This window comes from Hoplias malabaricus, chromosome Y (genome assembly GCF_029633855.1).
Source record: "Hoplias malabaricus isolate fHopMal1 chromosome Y, fHopMal1.hap1, whole genome shotgun sequence".
NCBI lineage: Eukaryota > Metazoa > Chordata > Actinopteri > Characiformes > Erythrinidae > Hoplias > Hoplias malabaricus.
The window spans coordinates 16,736,853-16,759,674 of record NC_089820.1 but is presented as its reverse complement, the minus strand read 5'-3'; the positions used below and the strand labels follow the sequence as shown (position 1 = coordinate 16,759,674).

The 22,822-nt window shown below is 40.8% G+C and overlaps 2 protein-coding genes across 4 annotated transcripts in view; both read left to right on the top strand.

Annotated features, from left to right (window-relative positions):
• The window catches only part of LOC136679461 (uncharacterized protein KIAA0825-like), a 121,917-nt gene extending 104,406 nt beyond the window's left edge, over window positions 1-17,511 (top strand). Inside the window, exon 20 of the mRNA XM_066657987.1 lies at window positions 17,267-17,511. Coding sequence (XP_066514084.1) covers window positions 17,267-17,363 — 97 coding nt within the window. The 3' untranslated portion in view covers window positions 17,364-17,511. The remainder of the gene's footprint in view (window positions 1-17,266) is intronic.
• A 2,936-nt stretch (window positions 17,512-20,447) lies between these two features.
• LOC136678603 (cotranscriptional regulator ARB2A homolog) overlaps window positions 20,448-22,822 on the top strand; it is a 172,099-nt gene continuing 169,724 nt past the window's right edge. Inside the window, exons 1-3 of one of the 3 annotated variants that reach the window (XM_066656649.1) lie at window positions 20,448-20,491; window positions 21,873-22,007; window positions 22,170-22,271. In XM_066656649.1, the coding sequence (XP_066512746.1) occupies window positions 21,908-22,007; window positions 22,170-22,271 (202 nt within the window). In that variant the 5' untranslated portion in view covers window positions 20,448-20,491; window positions 21,873-21,907. Of the gene's footprint in view, window positions 20,565-21,872; window positions 22,008-22,169; window positions 22,272-22,822 lie in introns of all 3 variants that reach the window. The other 2 variants (XM_066656651.1, XM_066656650.1) reach the window with 2 other exon arrangements.

The following is a 22,822-nucleotide window of genomic DNA, read 5'->3' as shown; positions in this document are numbered from 1 at the left end:
ATGTTTTGCATGTAGTGCATCCTCAGAGATATTCTGGTGTAATCACCTCTCTACTGAATAATATTTGTATGCCTGCATTCTGAGTGTCACTTTTTATATATTAACCCATTACACACAATTGCAAGTGCACCAAAACATAGCTTTTGCTACTTCTAGTACCTTTATGACTGATTTTTCAGCCTCATTGTGGCTTACCGTAAATACATCAGCACTTATTTCATCTTTAAACAAAATACAACATTAAATATTCCTGATCATATTAAGCACAGTTTATCATATCATGTGTCATTTGAAAGAACCAATGTTTTGTTTCCATTAAAATGATTTTTTTGGGGCGGGCCTTTTGTGAATTGCCATCTGGGTTTTAATTATATAAATGTTAACCACTAATATCATTCTCACATCACCCACTCCACCACATATCCACTTATAAACACTTGTGTTGCTCATAGTCTGTCTTTAAAATTGTTTCAATTAGAAACATGTCACAATAAGGAGGAAAATTGCATTTTAAAATTTTGGTTCATGTTTCCTTAATAGATTCAAAGAGCAAATGTCACATCTAGTACTGTCCCTAGAGCGTTTCCTAGCTCTCATGTGCTTGAAGGAAGAAACTATACACAGTGATGTGGGAGGCCTACTTATAAAAAGGACCATGAGATATAAACTCAAACTCAAAGCTGGAATTCTGTACAGTTTTCCCAAACTCAACATTTCTGAGAAAACCACAGTAAATGTCCCATTGTACACCGACTACACTGCACTTTCTCTTATGGACTGAAATTTACAGCATGATAGTTCTTGGTTCACCTGTAAAATACACTGCTGCCATTCAGACAGTTTATCTACCAGCATTCAGACAAAATGAACTTCTCAAACTGCATGAATGCTGAATTCAAGGCTTCGTTCAGTTGTGGATTGGGATTACAGTATTTGGCGGAAAATGCTGCATGACTCTAGGCCGTGGTCTGCAGTCAATTGATGTGGACAAATAGGACCAAGTTGTTTTGTTTAGGAGCTCTTCTGGCCCTCGGATGCTGCATAGTTCTGCTAGACGACTAGAGAAGGCGCTTGCTAAATCAGTCAATTGTGTGGCTTTTATGCTGGATGAAAGGCGGACTTCAGTGGTGGAGCTTTTTCATGGCTGAGGCGTGGGCCACGGGACAGAAAGCCTCTACAGTAAAGCCACAAAGCTCTGCGTTCCACACTATCACAAAATTCCCTTCTTTTTCTGTCTCTCTTTCACAATGGCGCTTCTTTGCATGCTGACAGAACAGCTGCAGCTTCTGCGAAGCTTTGAAGAGGTAGAAGATGCCTCTCGAAGGCTGGTTAAAAGGAGAATGTACAGAGTTATACAGTCATGCCAGTCAAGTGCTATAATCCCTACAAAATGACTAACACTGTGGAAAAGCTAAATATCTATTAAGGTGTTTGTTCATAAAAGAGAGCGATATTTGCCGACAGCATTTGCAAATGAAGCGAAATGTATTTTGGTTGTGAGCACTTATCAAACCTTCTGTGTGTCAGTCAGCTGGAGCAACTTGAAATACCCAAATAAACTCTTAGAATGCCTTCTTGATAAATGTGTTTACCAGATAAATGAAAGAAAAGGGGGGAAATCCACCATTATTTCTTGCACAGAGGTTGTTTATTCATGTACTATAGGTTTAAAGCACTGTGTTGATAAGATATTAAATTAATTTGCCAGGTGTAAAAGCTCCTTCAAGCCAAATTCTTATGTCAGAATAATCCTATGAATAGAATAAGCAGCCGTCATTGAAAGTTGATACATTTTTTTGCAATTCAGCTGTTCTCGACAGACATTGGCATCTTCAACTTCTTGAAGCGTCAGGTAAACTGCTGAAGTGTGTGAAAGGGATTTTTTCTTTTTTTTTCTGTCGCTCTGTGGCTTGTCAGCCTTTCTGCTTTTTCTGGAAGGAGGTTCTGTTTATTTAAGTTCAGCTCTTGGTATGCCATATTAAACAGAGATTAGAAATACAAAGATTTGAGCATGACTGAGATTAGAGTTGCGTGCTTCTACTGTTGCCATCTGTTGTGGAGATTCTACTGAGCCACAGAACAGCTCTTTTTATTCTGTGTTGAGTCAGTATTGCTGAAACAGAGCGTTAGAAGACACAGATGCCTTGTATGGTCTGTAGTGTTTGTATATCTGTAAGCTAGAAACGTTTTGTCTTCTCTAAGATGCATGGAAACTGAGAACAGGAAGAATGTGCATGAGTAGGTAGAGCGTTAAATGTGAGTTGATGAGGCAGCACTGTGTGATTGCAGCGTGCCTGAAATTATCGTTCGGTTTACTAAGACTAAAGCTAATCACGCAAACTAGTTCAGGCCAAAATCAAAATGTGTAAGTTTACTGAAGACGATGGAAGAAACACTCCCACCACACTGTGGTGGGTCAGAGCGGGGTCCTCCATGGTCCTCCTAAGTACATCTGTTCCTGGGAGTCTCCTTTTCATCACTGTGTCTCCGTGACTAAAACAGGGGGTGCTAAAATAACAACAACATCAGACAGAATATGGGCTCCACTGTTCTGATATATTGCACTTTCCATACTTTCATTTATCAGCAGGTGTCCTGTCATGAAAAGAACAATGTGCTCATCCTGCCCATTTGATGGCATGTTTGGATTAAGTTTTAAAGGCATGGGGATTTACACTAGGATGAGGGTGAGAAGAGTTTGGGCATTGGCATTAATCACTTCAGCTTTCTCTTTCTTTTCACTCCACGGCTTTCTTTCTTTCAGACTACTTGGAGCGTGCCGGCAGCCTTGAGCTGGCTCCAGCTCAGCCGTGTCCCTTACAACACGACTAGAGTGAGAGTGAAGCCACATGAATGAGGATGCCTTTAGCAGGCAGTGTGCTGGAACTGAGGAAAGTTCATATGTTCTGCTGGGCTGCCTCACCTGTGGAGATATGGGCGGGGTAATGAGTGACTGACAGAGGGACAGCTGGAGCTTTAACCAAGCTTGACGTTTCATTTAATAGCAAACATATAGTACTGTCCAAATGTCCTGAGACATTATATTAAGAGCTATTAATCTGTAAACTCCAGTGAACTTGTATGTGTTTCAGTGTTATAGCTCAAAAAGAAAATCAGTCATCAGCTTAGCAAGTGGTGACTGTTTCTAATTCAATACAATATTGACTCCTATGAGAATTACAGGCAATGGCAGGAATACATTTATTTTTGAAAAAGTATATCAAGGTGGACTAATTGAGGAACTGCAGGAACATGTCCCTTCTCCAATGTTGAGAAATCCAAAGCAGTTTTTGAATGAGGCTGTTAATAGATACATTCACTCTCTCACTTGTTTTCTCTCACTTTTTTTTCCACACCCCTATACCCATTCTAAAACACTTACCCAAGTGAGTACTAGTAGAGTAGACTTGCATTAGCACGTGTGCATACACCTTTTCCATCATTCCTTTAGTTCTAGGTAAATTTAAGATGCTGAAAGGCATTGCTAAAATTCCCCAGGACAAGGTGTGAGGATTAACAGCCTCTCAAGCTTTTATTACCTGGGTGGTGTGGGTAATTATGCTAAACAGATGAGATTGGAGTAAACGCGACATTGTTGGGCCCTCAATAGATTTACAGCTTTAGCGAGCCTTCTGAGGCCCCTCTTAATGCACTCATTTGATGGTGTACGTACATGACATGTTTGTTACCAGTGCTTTAGCATTGTAACATGGGCTGGATTGAATATAACTAATGACAATTGGTATTGAATAGCTAGAACTGGCACCTGCTGAAATCTAGCATCCAAGATTGATGTATAGATTGGTGTATAGCTCTTTATGGACTTGGTGCTAATGTATGTGATTATGCGTTTTTATTTTCTGGACATTTTGCTTCTTTGTGGTGTCATTTTGGCTACAGCTGTCAACTACACTACCTTGCTTTGTTTTGGGATGTAATTACTCACAAATGACTGCAATTAGGGATAAAAACATGCATGTTAATTGGGCAAGGCACATTAATTGTATGGGCAGTACATGGTGCAGGTGGACCATGTACTGCCCAGTAATTTCCCTTAATTGGCAGGGTGAAGGCAGAGATGTATATCACTGCAGTAATTAGCTCCTAGCTGCTTAAAAGGACTATACTACTCTAAGCAGGTCTGATCTTAATCACAGGATCCAACGCCGAACTCGTCCTCACTTTGCATTCCCTGCCGATCATCTGATGCTCTCAAAGCTTGTTTAGATATGATTTAAAGTGTAGACTCTAGTGTGTGTGTGTGTTAGACTATTTAATGATTAGGAATACCTGCAGAAGCTGTTTATGATCAAATAATGCAGGGCTCCTGTCTTGCACCTAGTGATTCCGGGCAGGTTCCTTATCCAGTGGTTACAGACAATGAATGAATAAATGGATGAATGCTTTTTTCAGACGTGGTAATGAAATCTCCAGTCATATAATTGACTAGAAATGATTAAAAATATATTATGCTTTAATTATTTCCTAAATTCATTTACATGTATTAAATCTGCTTTATTTATTATTTATTTAAATTATTATATTATTGTGGACAAAACCTGTAGGTGTGAATTTGAACAATGATCTAGACTCTCACGCATCACACAAAAAAAAAAAAACCACCAACCATTCAAAATTTCCTAAGATATGCAACAGCTCTTTATATCATCCAAAGAAAGCATTATGACACAATTGCTTTCAACAATGTGAAAATGCCTGGTGTCTTAATTTATAGTAATATTTCAGTCTACTGTAGTATGAGCTCTTATCTAATAAAATAAGATAAATTAATATGTTGACAGATGATTTCTATATTGTGAATAGCATAGTTAGTGTTAGACAGTGTGTCTCAGATCCGTGGAGAACATGCCACATTTTTCCATCCACGTATATTCAGGAAGAATCTGTGGATTTGAAGACAGGCTTAGAAACAGGGCGGAGAGGCCATAACTTATTGCGTGTTGATAGTCTGTGACAAATCATGGGGGACGTGCTCTGTGTGTGTGTGTGTGTGTGTGTGTGTGTTTGAAACTTCTTCACAGATCATTTAGCCCCAGTGTAGCCACCTGGGTGGTGTCCCCTCAGCCCAGAGAGCCCCCTGTTACTTCACTGGCCAGCTGACAGTGCTGATGCCCGAGTATACGGGCTCCACCAAACAGATTAATCAACACTGGCTGCCTGACAAATCACCCTGCTACCAGCATTGATCAGAGAGTGAGAGAAAGGGAGAGGGAGGGACACACAGTGCCTTACAAATATTTCCCTTCCTCAGCCTTTATCAACATATCATACCCTCAGATCACACATTGCCCTGTTACTGAGATATGACAGACATATTGCATATCTATACGCATAACCTCATGCTTCATAATGCACAGCATTAGAGCTGAATAGGTGCAGCCGAGAGAAAAACAATAGTGTTGTGTCTGGCTAATCCCATGCCTCAGGTGGCTTCCCCATCTCCTCCATTCAGATTGAAGCAAATCAAATTAGAGCAGAAAGTGGGTGAAATCAAAGACCTTAACACAAAAACATAGGGCCGCGCTTTAAATCAGCCCCCACGGCCATTCCTCCGCATTTTATTATCAGCTACAAAGCAGGAAGTTTGTGGCGCGCCTTCATGGAGCATATCCAGATTAGTATTGCTTTGACATTTGGAGGGCTCGCTAGTGTCACTGTAATACTTTCCTTAGGGGAACCCACATCAGAGGCGCATTTTAATGCAGTGCTGGTTTTAGAATATGATTGTTCAAGCCAGACACCCTATGGAGGACATCCATATTTGTGTATAGACACGAAATAGTACAACTATATGTTGGCCTTTATTCATATGGGTTTAAAGGAATTCCCTTTTGCGGTCAGCTGAGTCCTTGCTGTAGGTTCTGGTGTAATCTGCAGGAATTTGGGAAAATGGGCACATCTTAAAACTCATTACAGACATCAAATACAAAGCCATTCATTCTTAAAGCAGACTAAATGGAAGAGCAGGTTGTAAACCAGTCCAAACAAAGCTTGCTAATATTCCAGTTGAATCCCTGGTATTGAGCACTTGTGAGATTGAGAGCAGGGGGACATTTCCTTGTCATTCCCTGTCTGCTTTCCATTGATGTTCCTGCATTAGAAAATCCCACAAAGCAGATGCAAGTATGTGCTCACTTCCCATCCATTTCCCAAGCATGAGGAGCAGGTAGCTGCTTAGGTATGCGCACACCATCTGGCCCATTCATCAGCACTCAGTGCCGAAAAGCAGAATGAACACACACCGGAATTTCACACAGTTTGAGCTCTTGTTTGGAACTTGTGTGGAATTATTTTTGGAAGACAAAAACTTGAAGAAGGAATTAAATGTTAAATATGGCTGGTAGTCCCATCTATGTATCTCCAATGTAGTCCAATCTATGTATTCCCGTAATGAATTACAACATTTACATGTCATTCTTTAAATGATGGGGATTTGTAGCCCCAATAAAAAAAAAAACGTAATCACTGATGCAAGCCAATGGCCAATTAAACCTTATATATGTCCTTAAATTAAACATAATACATTATCAATATAATAAACATTATATAATATAATATTTTTTTTTTCCTTTGGCTGAAGATAAAATTTAAATCTTAAATCATATCTTTAACTGTTTCTAATGAGTGTTTTACTCCAACTGCATTCCTCAGTCTTTATCCAGAGACTCATTGCTATGATGTACCTACATGAAGGGCTACTTGATGTGTTTCAAAGCTGTATCAAAGTGTAGATTGTGCGTTAAAAGAGATTAGATACTAAATAACTGGCCTGTTACTAACTAACTAATGTTAGCTTAAATTCCCACCCGCTGGGTCTATCAGCACAAAGAAATGGCTTAATAACGGCTAATTAATACCCAGTTGGCTGCTGTTATGTACCAAATGTAATAACCTTAAATCACTTTTGACTTCTTGATGTCCGAAGACAACCCAGAGCTAAATAGAGAAATAAAAAGAAAGAAGTATGAATGGGGGAGAACATCTAAGTGGTGGCCTCATTTTCTTAGCAGCCCAATTAGACTGATTTGAGCACTGCCTCCTCTGTGAGGTTTTAGTAATTATGAGGCTACAGTGCTGGGATTCTGACCCCCTTAGGAATGGTATTAAACCGTGGTCATATATTCGCTCATTACTAGCCTCTACCCCAGGGCTTTCACACATGAGCTCAATGGCAGGGGTCAGCAATGCTTTAAGTCTTGTTAATTCAAGATCAGTTTAAGTGGATGTGTTAATCTCATTCCTGTCATAGTTACTGTAGCCCTTTTACTGTTTATGGTCTAACCATTGCCACTACCTCCTGTTATTACTGTATCAGATTTGCTCGTTGGCCAATGAGTTTTAACATACTGGAACGTATTGGACTTCAAATTTAAAAGTTGACAGGACGTAGCATAATGATTTTGGTTTAGTTCATTTATCATTAGCTGTGTAGTGGACTTAAGGTTACTTATTTGTTCCAAGTCAAAGCGGCGGTTTTTAACTGTGCATTTCAAACTAAATTAACAATCAAATATTTGACTAGAAGGTAATAAAACATTGATAAAAATGTCATCTTAAGTGTGAATGGCAGAGCACGTTGTGGATGCCATCAAAAATATACAGTTGGGGTTACTTCTATCGTTATTAAACGATTCTCACTGGAAAATGAGCTTGGCAGGCAAAGACAATTAATATATTATAGGTACAGCCCTCTTTCTGATCTCTCAGACTCAACCTATTCTCGACTGGCATTTGTCTGTTCAAAAAAAGCTTGACAATAGCTCCCACATGGAAGCAAATCCCTACAAGGTGAACAGCAATATAAAAGGTTTCCACACTTGTTCCTTATCTGTTTCATGCCTGGTGTAGTGGCAGAGCATTATAATTTCATTATAAGAGACGGGGGGGAAAAAAGCCCTCGGATATGCATCTATGGATTAGGGGCAAGCATGACAATGAATTATGCAAAGTGTTTGAAAACACACGCAGCCATAATTCTGTAGCATTTGATATTAAATGAGGTAACCGGGTTGACTTATTTATCTTCCAAGCCTCCCAAAAGTTCCATTAGTGCAGGGGAAAATGAGTTGTTTGAAATGTTAAGAACAATGCATTGTGATCAGATTTTGCCAGGCACCCCCCCCCCTCCCCCCCGCCAACACTTGGCAAGTTGAAAGCCTGGCTCTCTGCTCAGATTTCACCCTCACTCCTGCAGAGAGGCTGGGAAGGAGCAGAGAGATCAATACCCTGGCAGAGTAAACAGGTCACACCACCTAACGGCCAAACACAGCGACTATTAACTAATCACATCATTATTGTGACCACTGCTGCTGCCGGGCCACAGGGCAATAGGCATGTGAAGTGTTACCTTTTTTTGGTCCAGTACTGAGTAATATGAAGGATGCCATTAGTGACACTATGGCAATAATACTTGTGCCCATTAAAGGAAGCCTGTAGTGAAAATATGTACTGTCTAGTACAAGCTTCTATTTGTCAATTCAATGAAATTAATAATGGTATTAAAATCTTAGTGTTATATGTGTCATCATCAACATTATCTTCATCATCGTCATCATCTCCTTTTCGCCTGAGCAAAGATGCTCATTAAATACTTGTGCAATGCATGTATCTATGCTTCTAATAACTATTTACTGCATTAAATACAAACTTATCCAAAAGAACTCTGAGAAGAATACTTGTAAATTCCAAAAGTGTATGAATATGAGAATGGAGTGTCAAAAGTATATCGTTTTCTGTTCTTAATCATCTTTCTGGATTTCAAAACTATTTGTATAAAAATGGAAATATGATAATGGTTAAACTGACCATGCCTCATTCTGAGCTAATTATTTTAGCTGTAGCCTTGCTTTGCTTAGCCCAGTGAGGGGTACTGTGTGTGAAGCATGGTCAAAAACCAAGTGGAATACTCTTCAGATAAAACAGGGGACAATAAGGAAAGAGCATTGGGAAAAGTTTTTCCAGTATCAACATGTTTGTTTGGAGCAAGGCTGGCATCATTTGTGACCATCATTTTCGTGTGTGTGTGTGTGTGTGTGTGTGTGTGTGTGTTTGTGTCTTTGTGAATCACTCTTAAAATATGCATCATTTACAAAGGGAGGCTGCTGAATAAATGATAGCTTACATCTTAGAGGCATATCTAGGTGAAATCAGGATGAATCTCTTTTTGTTGCTGTATTCTGTTGGGAGCAGTGGGAATCTGTGTGTGTGTGTATGCGTGTGTGTGTGCATATGTGTGCGTTAGTGTGTGTTTGTGTGTACGTGTTTATAAGTGCAAAGCTTTGTTCATTCATTTATAAGGCCGTGGCTTGTGGAGGCAGGGGTTGTGTTGGGGGCGGTAAGGATTGTTTGTGTGTGTGTGTGTGTGTCTGTGTGTGTATGTGTTGCAGTGTGTATGGTGGGGCAGTGTCTTCGTGGTAAAATAAGGGCTGTCATAGCGCTCTGTGGGTGCAGCAGCCTAGTGCTGTCAGAGAAGACGGATTGCCTCTGCGGAGCTGCTTGATCCCTGGGACCTGGAGGCTCACTGGAGCCATCAGCAGGTGTCTGCTGCTCCTGCTTGTTATGTGTGTGTGTTTGTGTGTGTGTGTGTGTGTGTGTGTGTGTGTGTGTGTGTGTGTGTGTGAGAGAGAGAGAGAGAGAGAGAGAGAGAGAGAGAGAGAGAATTTAAGAGAAAAGATCCTAGAATCTCATTCAATTTAATGTCTGTTATGAGTTTATCTCTATTATTGAGATTAGCACACCTCACAAAAACACCTTAAAAAACTCTTGTTAGAGAGAAATATGAGAGAGAGAGACCCTGGGACCCTAACTCTACCCCTAAACATTGGCCTCCACGTGGAAGAATAGGGTTTGATTCCCTGTCCCCTATAAGAGTCCATGGGCAAAACTCCTAACCTCCTAAAACAGTAAACCTTCTCAAAAACGTTTAGAAAGTTGGAACTTCTGGACTCGCATCAGATTCCAGTATGGTCTGGTTAATAGTTTTCTGTTTTTTTCTTCTATTTTTTAACAGTATTGATTCACACACATTATAGTATCAGCATCAGTGATCATGTGTGATTTACAATTCAGTTCTCAGCTTCAGTTTGAGAGACAGTGCTGCTCGCTTGTCAGCGAGTCTGTGCTAGCAGCTCTGTGGCTAAGAGGGCTAATGATTTAGCTGAAGAGATGGGGTCCAGGGTAGCAGCCCAGGAGCTGCTATTTCTGTGAGAGGTGTCATCCACACGAAGATAGTGCACTCTTGACATGAGACAGAGTCAAGGGCAAACACAGCCCCGTGCTGCTTTATTTGACAAACTGCAGCGGAGGTTAAGAACTGGGTGCATTTGAATGAGCGCTGCAGTCAGAGGACGAGTGCTGCATGATCAGTGTCACTCGGCCTCTTCACAAAAGTACAGGGACTTTCAGCAGCCTGTTTTTTTTTTTCAAAACCACTCTCATTTATTTAATGTTACCATGACAATCAGGTGCTTTGCTCCAGAAGAAGGCAGAGCTCGCTTGTTGTGTACAAATGTCACGTCCAAGGCCAAAAGATTTGGATGCAAGTATAACATGGCGTACTGAGAAGACCAGAGCCTGTAATATCTTGGTGTTATTCTCTTGGTTTCAGAATGAGTCCAACAAGCTCAAACAATTTTAACTATATTGTGTACATTTGAGCTGTAATATTGATCTCTATAATGCTATTCATTCATTTACTGTCTGTAACTGCTTATCCAGCTCAGGGTCGCGGTGAGTCCGGAGCCTAACTGAAAGGCAAAAACACACCTAGTCCTTTGCAGGGCAACACACACTCACACATTCAATCTCACACACACACCTCATCTACGCAAGTGTGTTTTTTTGGGGGCTCGAACCCATAACCACATGTCCCTGGAGCTGTGTGACCGCAACTCCACCTGTTGCGCCACTGTGCCGCCCAAAAAGCTATTCATTTATCTCTAAACCTCTGTAAACATGCCGTTCTTTCCCTACTCCTGTAAAGTTTTCATATTGTATATGACAGTGACAATAAGCTACTCTATTAATGAAGACACGGTGTGAAACAAAGTGTAAATCTGGCTTTTAATGTGCACTGGATTTTGTATTCAGTCAAAGTTTCAGAATTGGCTCCGTGTACTTTCTTGAAACTTTTTCGCCCCTTGAAGTGAACATCAGCAGATCAAAAGGAGACATCCTGTAACCTTTCAGGTGCACTTAGCTTCCACCTGAATCTCACACACATTTCATCCTACTGCAAACGGCAGCATTAGAGCCGAGGTCCGCAGATGGCGGGCTGGATGCTTTGTGTCTGAGATGCCGTGTGATGTGCCGGGGCTCATCAGCGCTGGAGGGGATTGGGGACAAAAAGCTGTGGCGTGAAGGCAAGGGTCTGTTTCAAAGCCAGGCACTGGAAGGCCTGTGTGGTGTGTGGAGCTTCTTTGATCAGCGACTGTGGTGATGGTGCGGTGGTTAGGACGGTCATGCCAGTAGAGGCGCTGCAGCAGCTTTTTTTTTTTTTTTTTTTTTGGTATGTGAGTGTGTGTGTGTGATAGAGAGAGGAGGTTCAGAGTGGAGGGAGGGGAAAGAGGGCTGACGGGGAGATGATGGATGATCAAGCCCGCAGCTAAGGGAGGGAGAGCGGCAGGGGACGAGGGACGCTCACTGATGGAGGACGCTAACTCGCTGTGGGCGATCTGTAGATATTCTGTAGCTAATGTACAGAAGTTGCTGCACTTGTAATGTAGCTGGCGTTAGTTTTTCTGTTTTTCACTTAGGGAGTTAGCCCCTTAAACTCAGAAGAGGCAGACTTTGATAGCTTAAATACTTGCCGTTGCTATATAACTCATAGTGAACGGTGTATTTAAAGCCTTAAGATTAAAGCGTTACATAATATTGAAGTTGTGGTGAAGTAAAGTAGTTTAACATGTACCTCTCCACTATGAATTTATTAAAACATCTATTTAATAGTAAAATAGATGATTATCTCACAGCAGTTGTCTCAGGCATTGTAATATACAACATCAAATTACACACCAACCAATGTGATGAATTTTGAAATATTGGTGGCATTTCCCTCCTGAATTCTTTAGATGACTGTGTAATTCCACATGTGTATTTTTTCTCATGTCGTTTCTATGAGAAGGTGAATCTGATGATTCGGAAGGCACTGGTTCCAGCTGTTGTCTTTGTGGGCTTGTATCCATGTGACCTTTTCTTGTGTCCGGGCTGTATGTTGTACTCCTATATGTTCCAAAGGGCAGAAGCTGTGAGCATGAAATGAGCTTGCTTTCTCCCATCTCAGGGCAAGGGCAGAGCTCCAGAAGGCCCAGACTGATCCCTCTCTTTCTCCCTGTTGTGGCACGCATGGAAAGCCCTGACCTTTTCGGAAAGTTTAGCACTTTAAATATTTAGCTTTGCTTTATGATGGATCCTTGAAGTGCTAAGCATGTGCAAAGTCTCTGATTAGCGGAACTTGTCGGCCTGCCTCTTTTGTGGCCCGACGCCGAGCACCACATCCCTCTTTGTTTGACAGGCGCGGGTTTAAACAAACACGGGTACCTGTCTGCGACCGGCCGCTGGCACTCAGCTTTCTACGAAACACGAAGTGCTGAAGAAAACCACTCCGCTGGCTGACAGTTACTATAATGAACTCTCTTGTTCATCCCTCCTCGGTCCTTATTGGGGACTCGGTATGTAGCATGAACCTTAAAGTAATAGAAGTGATAGTTTGATCAAAATATTGTTTGTGCTTATTTTCACTTCCACACAATTGTCGTTTAGACAAACCATGTTTACATGGTTTCCATCGCTAATTTAGATTTGCACTGGAGCTGATCAGCAGAAGGTAATCCTCAGAAACTACTAGGACTTCAGAAAAGGATGATAGGTTAGTATTTAGTATTAAATAATCTGTCATTTCTAGTTAGTTTTACTAAAACCTTTCCATACTTTTGATCAGTTTCAAATGAAAGAAAGCTGTTACAGTTTAGAAGCATGGTCCAGTTTGAGATAAATGTGCAGTTTTCAACACGATAAGTGTTATTTATTCTTTACCTTGCAGTTTCAGTTTCAGGGAGAAATGTTGCTTTAAACTCGGCTGGAATGGGGAAGGGTTTAAAAGGATGGGCACGGTGTGGAGTTCTGCTGGGGAACGTTTCCTCGTCTGCTCTTCAAGCTTGACCTCGCAGACAGTCGGTGGCTCGGATCCTACTGCGAAGATAGATGGCTTGGAGATTGGATGACTTTGGGGTGCAAGGCCTGAATGTAAAATCCGACCTATCACTGTAAAACGCAACAGGAACAGCTGTGTTTATAGTACGTGTGTTGATATTACATGTAGGCCTGGCAGTGGCTGTTTGACTATGCAGCTTTATGCTGTGTACATTTCGCTTCGTGAAAGTTCACGGTCGCAGGACATCGGCCAACCTGTGACGTCTGCGCCCAAAAGCCTCTGGATGCTGTCATTTGTGTAGATTTCTGGCAGATTGTGTAGTACGTTCAGTAAATATATGAGTCCTAATGCATGTAGCTTGCTCTTTATGCAGAAAAAAAGCAGAGTCAGCGAGAATGGAATTAATGCATGAAAAATGAGCAGGGCGATAAGAATGAAAGGGCACATCAGAGCGGGCTTATTAAGACAGAAAAGCCAGTGAAATTGCTGGGCTGACACTGTGTATTTGTCAGGAAACATTAAAAAGACTGAAGGCTACAAATTCATCTTCTATTTTATTCCACTGAAGACTGCAGCCCCACTTTCCACTTAGTGCCTTCTTATCATAGACAGCCCAAGTGGAGTTTTACATTCATTTACTCCACATTTTGAATGACCATTAGGACATTTTCATTCACTACTAAATTAATATATATCAATTACGTCCCCTTGCATAAATAGATGAACCTTTTAACCTTTAAAGTTGAAAAGTAAATGCATACTTAATTATCTTGTTACATAATGAATTACATTTCCATGTGATTTACATTCTGTATTGTCGGGTTTCAATGCCAATAAAAGACAAAATAATGTTTTTTTTTTGGTTTTTCTTTCTGCAAAACGAGACTGCTGTCAGATGCAGTAAATACAGCTTCTAGGAGTTTTATGCATATCACATATCACAGATACAGTTCTTAGCCAAGTGTTTTGTCATGTTGGAACCCCCGCCTGCTCTTCAGCACCTCCACCATTTCAAATTTGCACTTAACACTTTCCTGTTGCCGGCCTTCTCATTCATCAAGCGTGTTTGTCCCACTGACAAGCTCCGGACCGCCAGCTGAATATCAATATCAGCTGAGACAATGGCAGTGCGAGCGGGCCCGCTAACCTTCAGCTAAATGTCATTCTGCTTAATCCTATTTGAAAATTAAACATTGAAGAAAGCCTAGGCGTCTTCTCTTCCTCCTGCTACGCTGCCCCCCCACACCATCAACAAACGCTGTCGCTGCACTGGCTTTCAGCACGTCGCTGACATTTGTAAAGATTGTGTTTTCTTCGTGTTCTCTATTATTTGTTATTTGTTTATTGCTCAGAAGTAATGACTGGCTGGGGATGAGAGACTGAAACTGTCTGTTTTTTCTCTTGTTTGTGTGTGTGTGTGTGTGAGAGAGAGAGAGAGAGAGAGAGAGAGAGAGAGAGAGAGACAGAATAGCTGTAAGTATGCATGAGTGTGTTAATATTATACTGTAATGTATTATAACGTAGATGTGCACGTATACACAAATCATTCATTCATTCATTATCTATAAGCGCTTATCCAATTCAGGGTCACGGTGGGTCCAGAGCCTACCTGGAATCATTGGGCGCAAGGCGGGAATACACCCTGGAGGGGGCGCCAGTCATTCACAGGGCAACACAGACACACACACACAAACATTCACTCACACACTCACACCTACAGACACTTATGAGTCGCCAATCCACCTACCAACGTGTGTTTTTGGACTGTGGGAGGAAACCGGAGCTCCCGGAGGAAACCCACGCGGACACAGGGAGAACACACCAAACTCCTCACAGACAGTCACCCGGAGGAAACCCATGCGGACACAGGGAGAGCACACCACACTCCTCACAGACAGTCACCCGGAGCGGGAATCGAACCCACAACCTCCAGGACCCTGGAGCTTTGTGACTGGAGCTGTGTTTGTTGAGAATGAGTGGATCAGACACAGCAGCGCTGCTGGATTTTTTTTTTAAAACGGTGCCCATTCACTGAGTACTGCAGTAGACACACACCTTATTGGTCCACTCTGTAGATGCAAAATCATACAGTAGCTCATCTGTTGCTACGCAGTTTGTGTTGGTCATCCTCTAGTCTTTCATCACTGAACACAGGACATCCCCCATAGGACATTGTTGCATCATGGGTTTTGTTTGTTGGATTGTTCTTGGTCCAGCAGTGAAACCGAGGTGTTTAAAAACTCCAGTAGCACTGTTGTGACTGATCCATTTGTACCAGTGCAACACGAACTTAAGTGTTCATGTGACTGAGTGTAATTAAATCCTCTCAGAAATGTTCTTACATAAAAGAAGTTTACATAACATTACATGAAATTCAGTATTTTTGGCTTTATCTGCTGTCAGAACAACACCTGGCGTACTTCTGTTACATCATGCACCATGTATATAATAAACCTTATCTGTGTCACTGTTGTGCTTTGTGATGTCTAAAGTTAAAAATAAGTATCTGTTCAGCAGTTGTTCTGTAGTGTTCTAGTTCCATTAATGTTCCAACCACTGTAAGTGTGTGGACAGCAGTGAAGAATGCATGTTGCTTGTCCTTTAGAAAGCGTATGGTCTGAAGTTATAAAGTCAAGAGAAGAATAAAAAATAAAATTAAAGTCTCTTTTCTTATCGTGAGGATGCTTTGGTGGTCCTCACAACCGCTTTTATTTTTTCTATAAAGCTAGTACTTTAGCGGAACTAAACTTTTTGTTACTGAGATTAAGACAGTCCTCACAAGTATAGTATAACCAGCGTGTGTGTGTGTGGTGTGTCTGTGTTTGGGGGCAGTGTACTTGATCCTGATGGTTCACATTCACTGAGGCAGTACAGAGATGTGCTGCTATGGAGAAAAGGTGGGAGAAAGAGATACACAGAGAGAGAGAGAGAGAGAGAGAGAGAGAGGCTGTTGCTGTCAGTTTCAGGCCCAGTGGCTCTGTTAAAGGGTCTGTGACAGGGAGAAAGAGACACAACTCTGAGAGCAGACAGGCGAGAGAAGCCCCCATGCATCAAACACACATATTTACATAAACAAATCCTCCCCATATAGCCTGTAATTACCAGACTGACAGTGCTGGCCACGCGAGGAAAGAAAAGAGCCTTGTCTGATCCAGACAGATACACAATGACCGAAGCACAAGCTCCATCAAAGTGCACCTTCACTGGGGGCAGCCTGCTTTCGTATGCATGCACTGCATCAGATGATAGGCCGTGCCTTCTCTGTGAATATATGGAGTCCATACATCCTCCTCTGAAGACACTGGACCTCATTTATTTGGGGAGCACATAAAAAGACACATGCAGAGTTTGGAAAATGGGATTATTCCACTATAAATGGAGCTGGAATGACAACATTCATAGTGTAGTACTGTGTGAAGTGTAGTATCCAGCACAATAGACTTTACTGAGCGGTTCTAGAGAACGAGGCAAGTGGTCTGTCTGGTGTAGGAGTGCTGTAAATAAATATTTATTGTGATTTTGGTAGTTGCCTGACATTTCCATTGATTCCTGCTTGAGGCTTTACCAAAAAAACACCTGTATTTGCCACATATAATCACCATGACACATACCGCTTTCATATGGAATGATGTTACTTTTTGATCAGAATTTGTAAAATGCGTAATACTAATAAAACACCTGAAACAACTGCCCATTGATAATTCATTCATTCATTCATTATCTGTAAGTGCTTATCCAGTTCAGGGTCATGGTGTGTCCAGAACCTACTTGGAATCATTGGGCGCAAGGCGCGAACACACCCTGGACGGGGCGCCAGTCCTTCACAGGGCAACACTCACACCTATGGACACTTTTGAGTCGCCAACCAACCTACCAAAGTATGTTTTTGGACCGTGGGAGGAAACCGGAGCACCGAGAGAACACACCAAACTCCTTACAGACAGTCACCCGGAGCGGGAATTGAACCCACAACCTCCAGGTCCCTGGAGCTGTGTGACTGCGACTCTACCTGCTGCACCACAGTGCCGCCCCTTTTTCTCAGAGTTTTTTAAAGCTTTTTTAAAAAGCCTAATTCTCTGTCCTTATATCTTACAGATGGGAGATGCAGGACTCTGCTCCAGTTGAAGACGAAGAGAGGAATTTTGTGGATCAGTTAAAGAAAACATATTTAAGTAGAGTTCCTGAATGTTAGAACGTGTTTTATTCTAAACTGTGAGGATGCTCTGTACTAGAGTTGTGTAGTTCAGGTAGTTTATTATTATTGTTGTTATTATTATTATATAAATATTATTATTGTTTAGGAAATGTATATGACATAATGAAGAGCATATGAATGAAATCTTTTTTATCTAAATATGTGAACATATATATATATAAATATTTATATGTACTATGGTAAATGAATGTTGCTTTTTTCTCAATATCTTTCATTTATAAATGATTATTAAATAAATGCTTTGTTAAAACTTTGTGACTAAAAGCTATTCTCCTTTTGGTTAAAATCTTACATTTAGGTTTCCAAAAAATTTGATCGTTTAAAAGGAATGTCTACGATTGTGGGGAACAGCAGGATTTCTTAGTTAGCCAGATACAGAGGGAGATTCCGATAGCTGAATGTAACTGGCTAACTGAGAAATCCTGCTTTGTGGAAAACCCCTTAGTTCTCTCTTGTTTGTTTACGTTCAGAAGCTCGTCTTTTAAGGTGGAAGGATATGTTTGAGGAGAAAAATGACCGTTTGTACGTGGCTAAAGTGTAACTTGTCTGTGAGTTTTAATTCAATCTTGTTTTATCATAGAAACTTCTTTGTAACTCTAGTTACTTAGCACTTTAAGTCTGTGTTTGCTTTCATGCAGTTAGCTGTCTCTCGTATTTAGAGTGTATTCCTACCTAAAAAACCTGAAACAGCAAAAATAAAGTCAGTATTACTCACCTGGAGCTGGAATAAAGCAATATGCTTAAATCTTTTCATGATGGGCTTGGAGGGCTATCTGCCGTTTCTCTGCAGAGAGAGAAGGAGCCTAGCATTTCTAGCATGTTTTTTTTTTTTTACAACAAACCGACTGGAGAGCTAGCAAATGTTTATTTAAATAAAAATTGTTGATAGCAATCATGAATGTCACCTTTAAAATGAAAATGTGCTGATTTTTTAAAAATCACTGTACATTTAGACATTGAACTGTTTAAGGTTCAAATGTAGATATAATTTCTTTCATCTTTAATATACTGGCTATTGCTGTAAACAGAGGTGGTCTTTTTCTGTCAAATATTGTTCACAAATTTGTCTAAATCTGTGTTAGTGAGCACTTCTCCTTTGCAAAGATAATCCATCCCCCTTAGGCTGGCCACAATAAAAGGCCATTCTGAAATGTGCAGTTTTATCACACGGCACAATGCCACAGATGTTGCATGAACTGAATGTTCATTTCTCTACCCATCTCCAAAGCCATCTCCAAAGACGTTTCAGAGAATTTGGTAATACATCCAACCGGCCTCACAAAAACAGACCACGTGTAACCACACCAGCCCAGGACCTCCACATCCAGCATCTTCACCTCCAAGATCGCTGAGATCAAGCACCCAGACAGCTGCTGCAACAATCACTTTGCATAATCAAAGTATTTCTGCACAAACTGACAGAAACTCAGGGAAGCTCATACGCAGGCTCGTCGTCCTCACCGGGGGTCTCCACGTGACTAGTTTGTCATCGTAACCAACTTGCGTGGGCAAATGCTCACATTCGATGGCTTATGGCACGTTGGAGAGGTGTTCCCTTCACACATGAATCCCTGTTTTCACTGTACAGGGCAGATGGCAGACTGTGTGTATGGCGTTGTGTGGGTGAGCGGTTTGCTGATGTCACTGTTGTGAATCGAGTGGCCTATGGAGGCGGTGGGGTTATGGTATGGGCAGGAGTATGCTATGGACATACAGGTGCATTGTATTGATGCTATTTTGAATGCACAGAGATACCGTGATGAGATCTTGCCCATTTTTGTGCCATTCATCCATAATCATCGCCTCATGTTGCAGCACGAGCCAATGAAGAGGAGTGGACCAACATTCCACAGGCCACTATCATCAACCTAATCAACTCTATGTGAAGGAGATGTGTTGCACTGCGTGAGGCAAATGGTGGTTACACCAAATACTAACTTGTTTTTAGAGCCTTTTATTGTGGCCAGTGTAAGGCCCAACTGTGCAATAATTATGCTGTCTAATCAGCGTCTTGATATGCCACACCTGTGAGGTGGATGGGTATGGGTTATCTCAGCAAAGGAGAAGTTTATAGTGTTCAGCATATTTCAAAGTTTCTTTCAATGCTAGAATTAAATTATCTGACCAATTAAATGTTTACAGAGATTATCGACCAATAACGGTAGCTCTACAGTCAGACCGTCCAATCCGAAGATTTTAGGCTACTTCACCACGCCCTCTTCTCACTCAAGCGAACCAATCAGAGTAGGGGAGGGCGGGACTAGTTTGTGAACCAAACGCTTCTCGAAATTCTATGTAAGCTCTAGAAAAACAAAATCCCGGACGTTTGTGAAATTCCGGCTGGACATTTTTTAAGTCTAAAAAGGAGGACATGTCCGGGTAAAAGAGGACGTCTGGTCACTCTAGGTTTACCTTTAATGATACGGATTTGCTGACATTTTGATTATTGCCTTCAGGTACACGAAGGTCATTTTTAGGCAAAATAATAATAATCAGATTCACCACTATTACTCTGATCAGCATTGCACAAAAATAATCACAAGACATATGTAGGTTCGGTTATTTGTTTAAGAGAGGAAATAAAACAGCTGGATTGGTTTTGTAAATATCATTACCCTTTGTTCCTATCACTATTATAGACTGCACATGTCTCTGCACAGTGCACACTGTCACATTAAAACACATGACTATGTTCATGTCCATGTTATAATGTATTTATTATGCAAACGTTAAAAAATATATGGAATTGTATTTGAATAAATTATATACCAAATAACATTTAGATATTAGATTTAGACTTAGATTTAGATTTGTTGTATATGAACAAAAAAGTCCTATAAATGTTACTTTCCCACGCTCAGCTGCGTTAGTTTTCCTGAATAAAAACGAAAGTAATCCGCCATGTCTCAAATCCAATATACATTTAGTGCACTATTTGGTTAAGGGACCTAGCCCTACTGCGGCGAAGGACACTTCACTGTGTATCCTTCTTAGTGCACTATGTAGGGAGCGAGAGGGCGTTTGGGATGGACTCGGGGTTTCTGTTTCCGTCGCGTGCGTGTGAAGTGAGGAGTGTGAGAGAAAGCTCCCCACTGCTGATAATGGTACGTGAACGAAAGCGAAAACAGGGAATTGTACATAAATATATGCCCCACCGCAGAGATTTCTGTCTTTCTGGTGAGGTTTGGGCATAGTTTTTGCAGGAGAGCTATTGATTTCTTGGTTCAGGTTGAACACTGTTTACCAACAATTGCACGAATCACGGTTTTAAAACACTGGCTGGGCTCCATTGAGTGATTTGACAACGAGAGGAGCTAACGGTAGTTAGCCTGTTAGCAGCTGGGAGAAAAAAATCCTCACTCCGCGGACTCCGAAAGCTTTTGAAAGAGAGGGATAATTTCGAAAAGGCTCACAGCTCTGCTTGATTTGACGGAGCTGAAATTAGCTTCTTATTCGCCAGCGTCTTAACGGAATTCTATGTTCCACCTTAAATGGTGCAGCTGTTCGATTTTGGCACTCACTGCTGCAACGTTTAAGGTGGAAAAGCGAATATCAATAATGCTGGCAAATGGGAAGCCCTAGCCTCGTTTGTTGTTGCTGAGTGGCTAGTGTTTACTAAGTGTTTACTCTTATTAACCGCAGAATTTTTAAATAATGAACCTGACTATCAAGCTTGAAAGTACCTTATATTAAACTGAGCTGCCACCAGAAATAATGAGTAAGAACAGAAATGTCGGCCAGAATGTTATTTTATTTTATTTATTATTATTATTTTTTATTAATCCGAATTAAAATGTCAGCGACCAGAGGTGTATACTCCAAAGCAGTATTTCTCAATTAGCCAGATAACTTAAGCCCAAATTTGAGCACTGTCCAATAAGAATCCCTCAGCTCTTTGCCTATTGGACAGTCTTGACATTTACCAGACTGAAGGCTTGATTAGCCTGGCTGTTATACTCCTCTGGCCAAAGTGATGTTTTAGTTTGTAGAATGTTAGTGAAAATGTGGTCTTTTTTATTTGTCTGTATAAATTCCAGCACACACTACTTAAAGACTAGTTTCAGCTTTACTGAAAAAAATAGCAATGATAGCAATGAACTGAAATCTCAATCTCAATTAATATCACTGGTGTATAATGTAAAGTGTTGAGGCCAACAGCGGTCAACAAACTCTTTTTATTGAAGAAAATTAAATTGTTCTCAATGGAATTTCCTTGTTTACATCTTAACCTTTTTAATTTTTTACGTGTGGATAGAATGTTCCTTAGGCACAGTTAAAAACAATGTTGTTAAAACAATAAACCACAGTGTCATTAACATCCAGTTTGCTTCCATCGTTTCTCCACTACCTTATTAGTATTAGACCTCCAAGCCAATGCTGCTGTACACTTTGACCTTGATATAACTACTTACATCTACAGTGCAATAAAATTGATACTCATATTCTGACTCTTCTAAAATGTTATTTTTGTTTTTCAATATACAGGCTTCCCTACTGTGAGTTTTTAAAGTGAAGGGCCCATGCTTATCAGAGCTGTTGTTTTTATATTTTATTTTATGTGGATAACTATGGCCCAGCTATTGGCACAAGAGGAAAAAGAGAAAACCACTGCGCTAAAAGGTAGGTGAACAGGCACAAACACACTCATGCTTCCGTATGTGCGGTTTAGCCAGAAATTAATAGCAATACGTATTATTGCATGAAATTATTAATATTAATGCTCATTTATGTACTACAAGCATAAAACGTCTTTGCGTCCTTCACATTCATTATCTTTTTCAGATTTATTGTCCAGGATAGACTTAGACGAGCTGATGAAGAAAGACGAACCCCCACTTGTATTCCCCAAAACTTTGGAGGAGTTTGAGTATGCTTTTAATGAACGTAAGACATAAGTTTACATCTTGCCGACTTTATTTGCACTCATATAGTAATGGAACAGCATTGGATACGGATGTTGCTGAGGGGAAATAGCAAGGACAAGTGGGCAAGGTCATGATGAAACTGGTATTAAACTGAAGTTGTTAAATGTATATAACCTACTTTGGTTTAATGTTTTAAAAATGTATTTGTAAAGTAAGTTTTGAGTCCTCCTCTTTATTTAAAGGTGCTATATATGATTTATAATGTGTTCTTGCTCAGCCATTGCCCTGTAAATGGGAAACAAACAAAATGGCTCAGATAGTGACACAACACTATTCCAGGCAATCAGCGATGGGGGTGTTTGTGCTCGTGCACAGGACAGGGTAAGAGGAGGGGCAGCATTCTGTGTGCATGAATTTGTGGGGTGGGGCTTTTGAAGGAGCCCTGAAGGGAGGGCTGTGTTTGTTTTGCTGTTTAGTTCAAATATCAACAGTCATTCCCCAGAATCATTTAGAGTGCCTTTAAATATCGATTTTGCTCTCTATTCTTTGGACCGCCAGTATGCTTGGAAC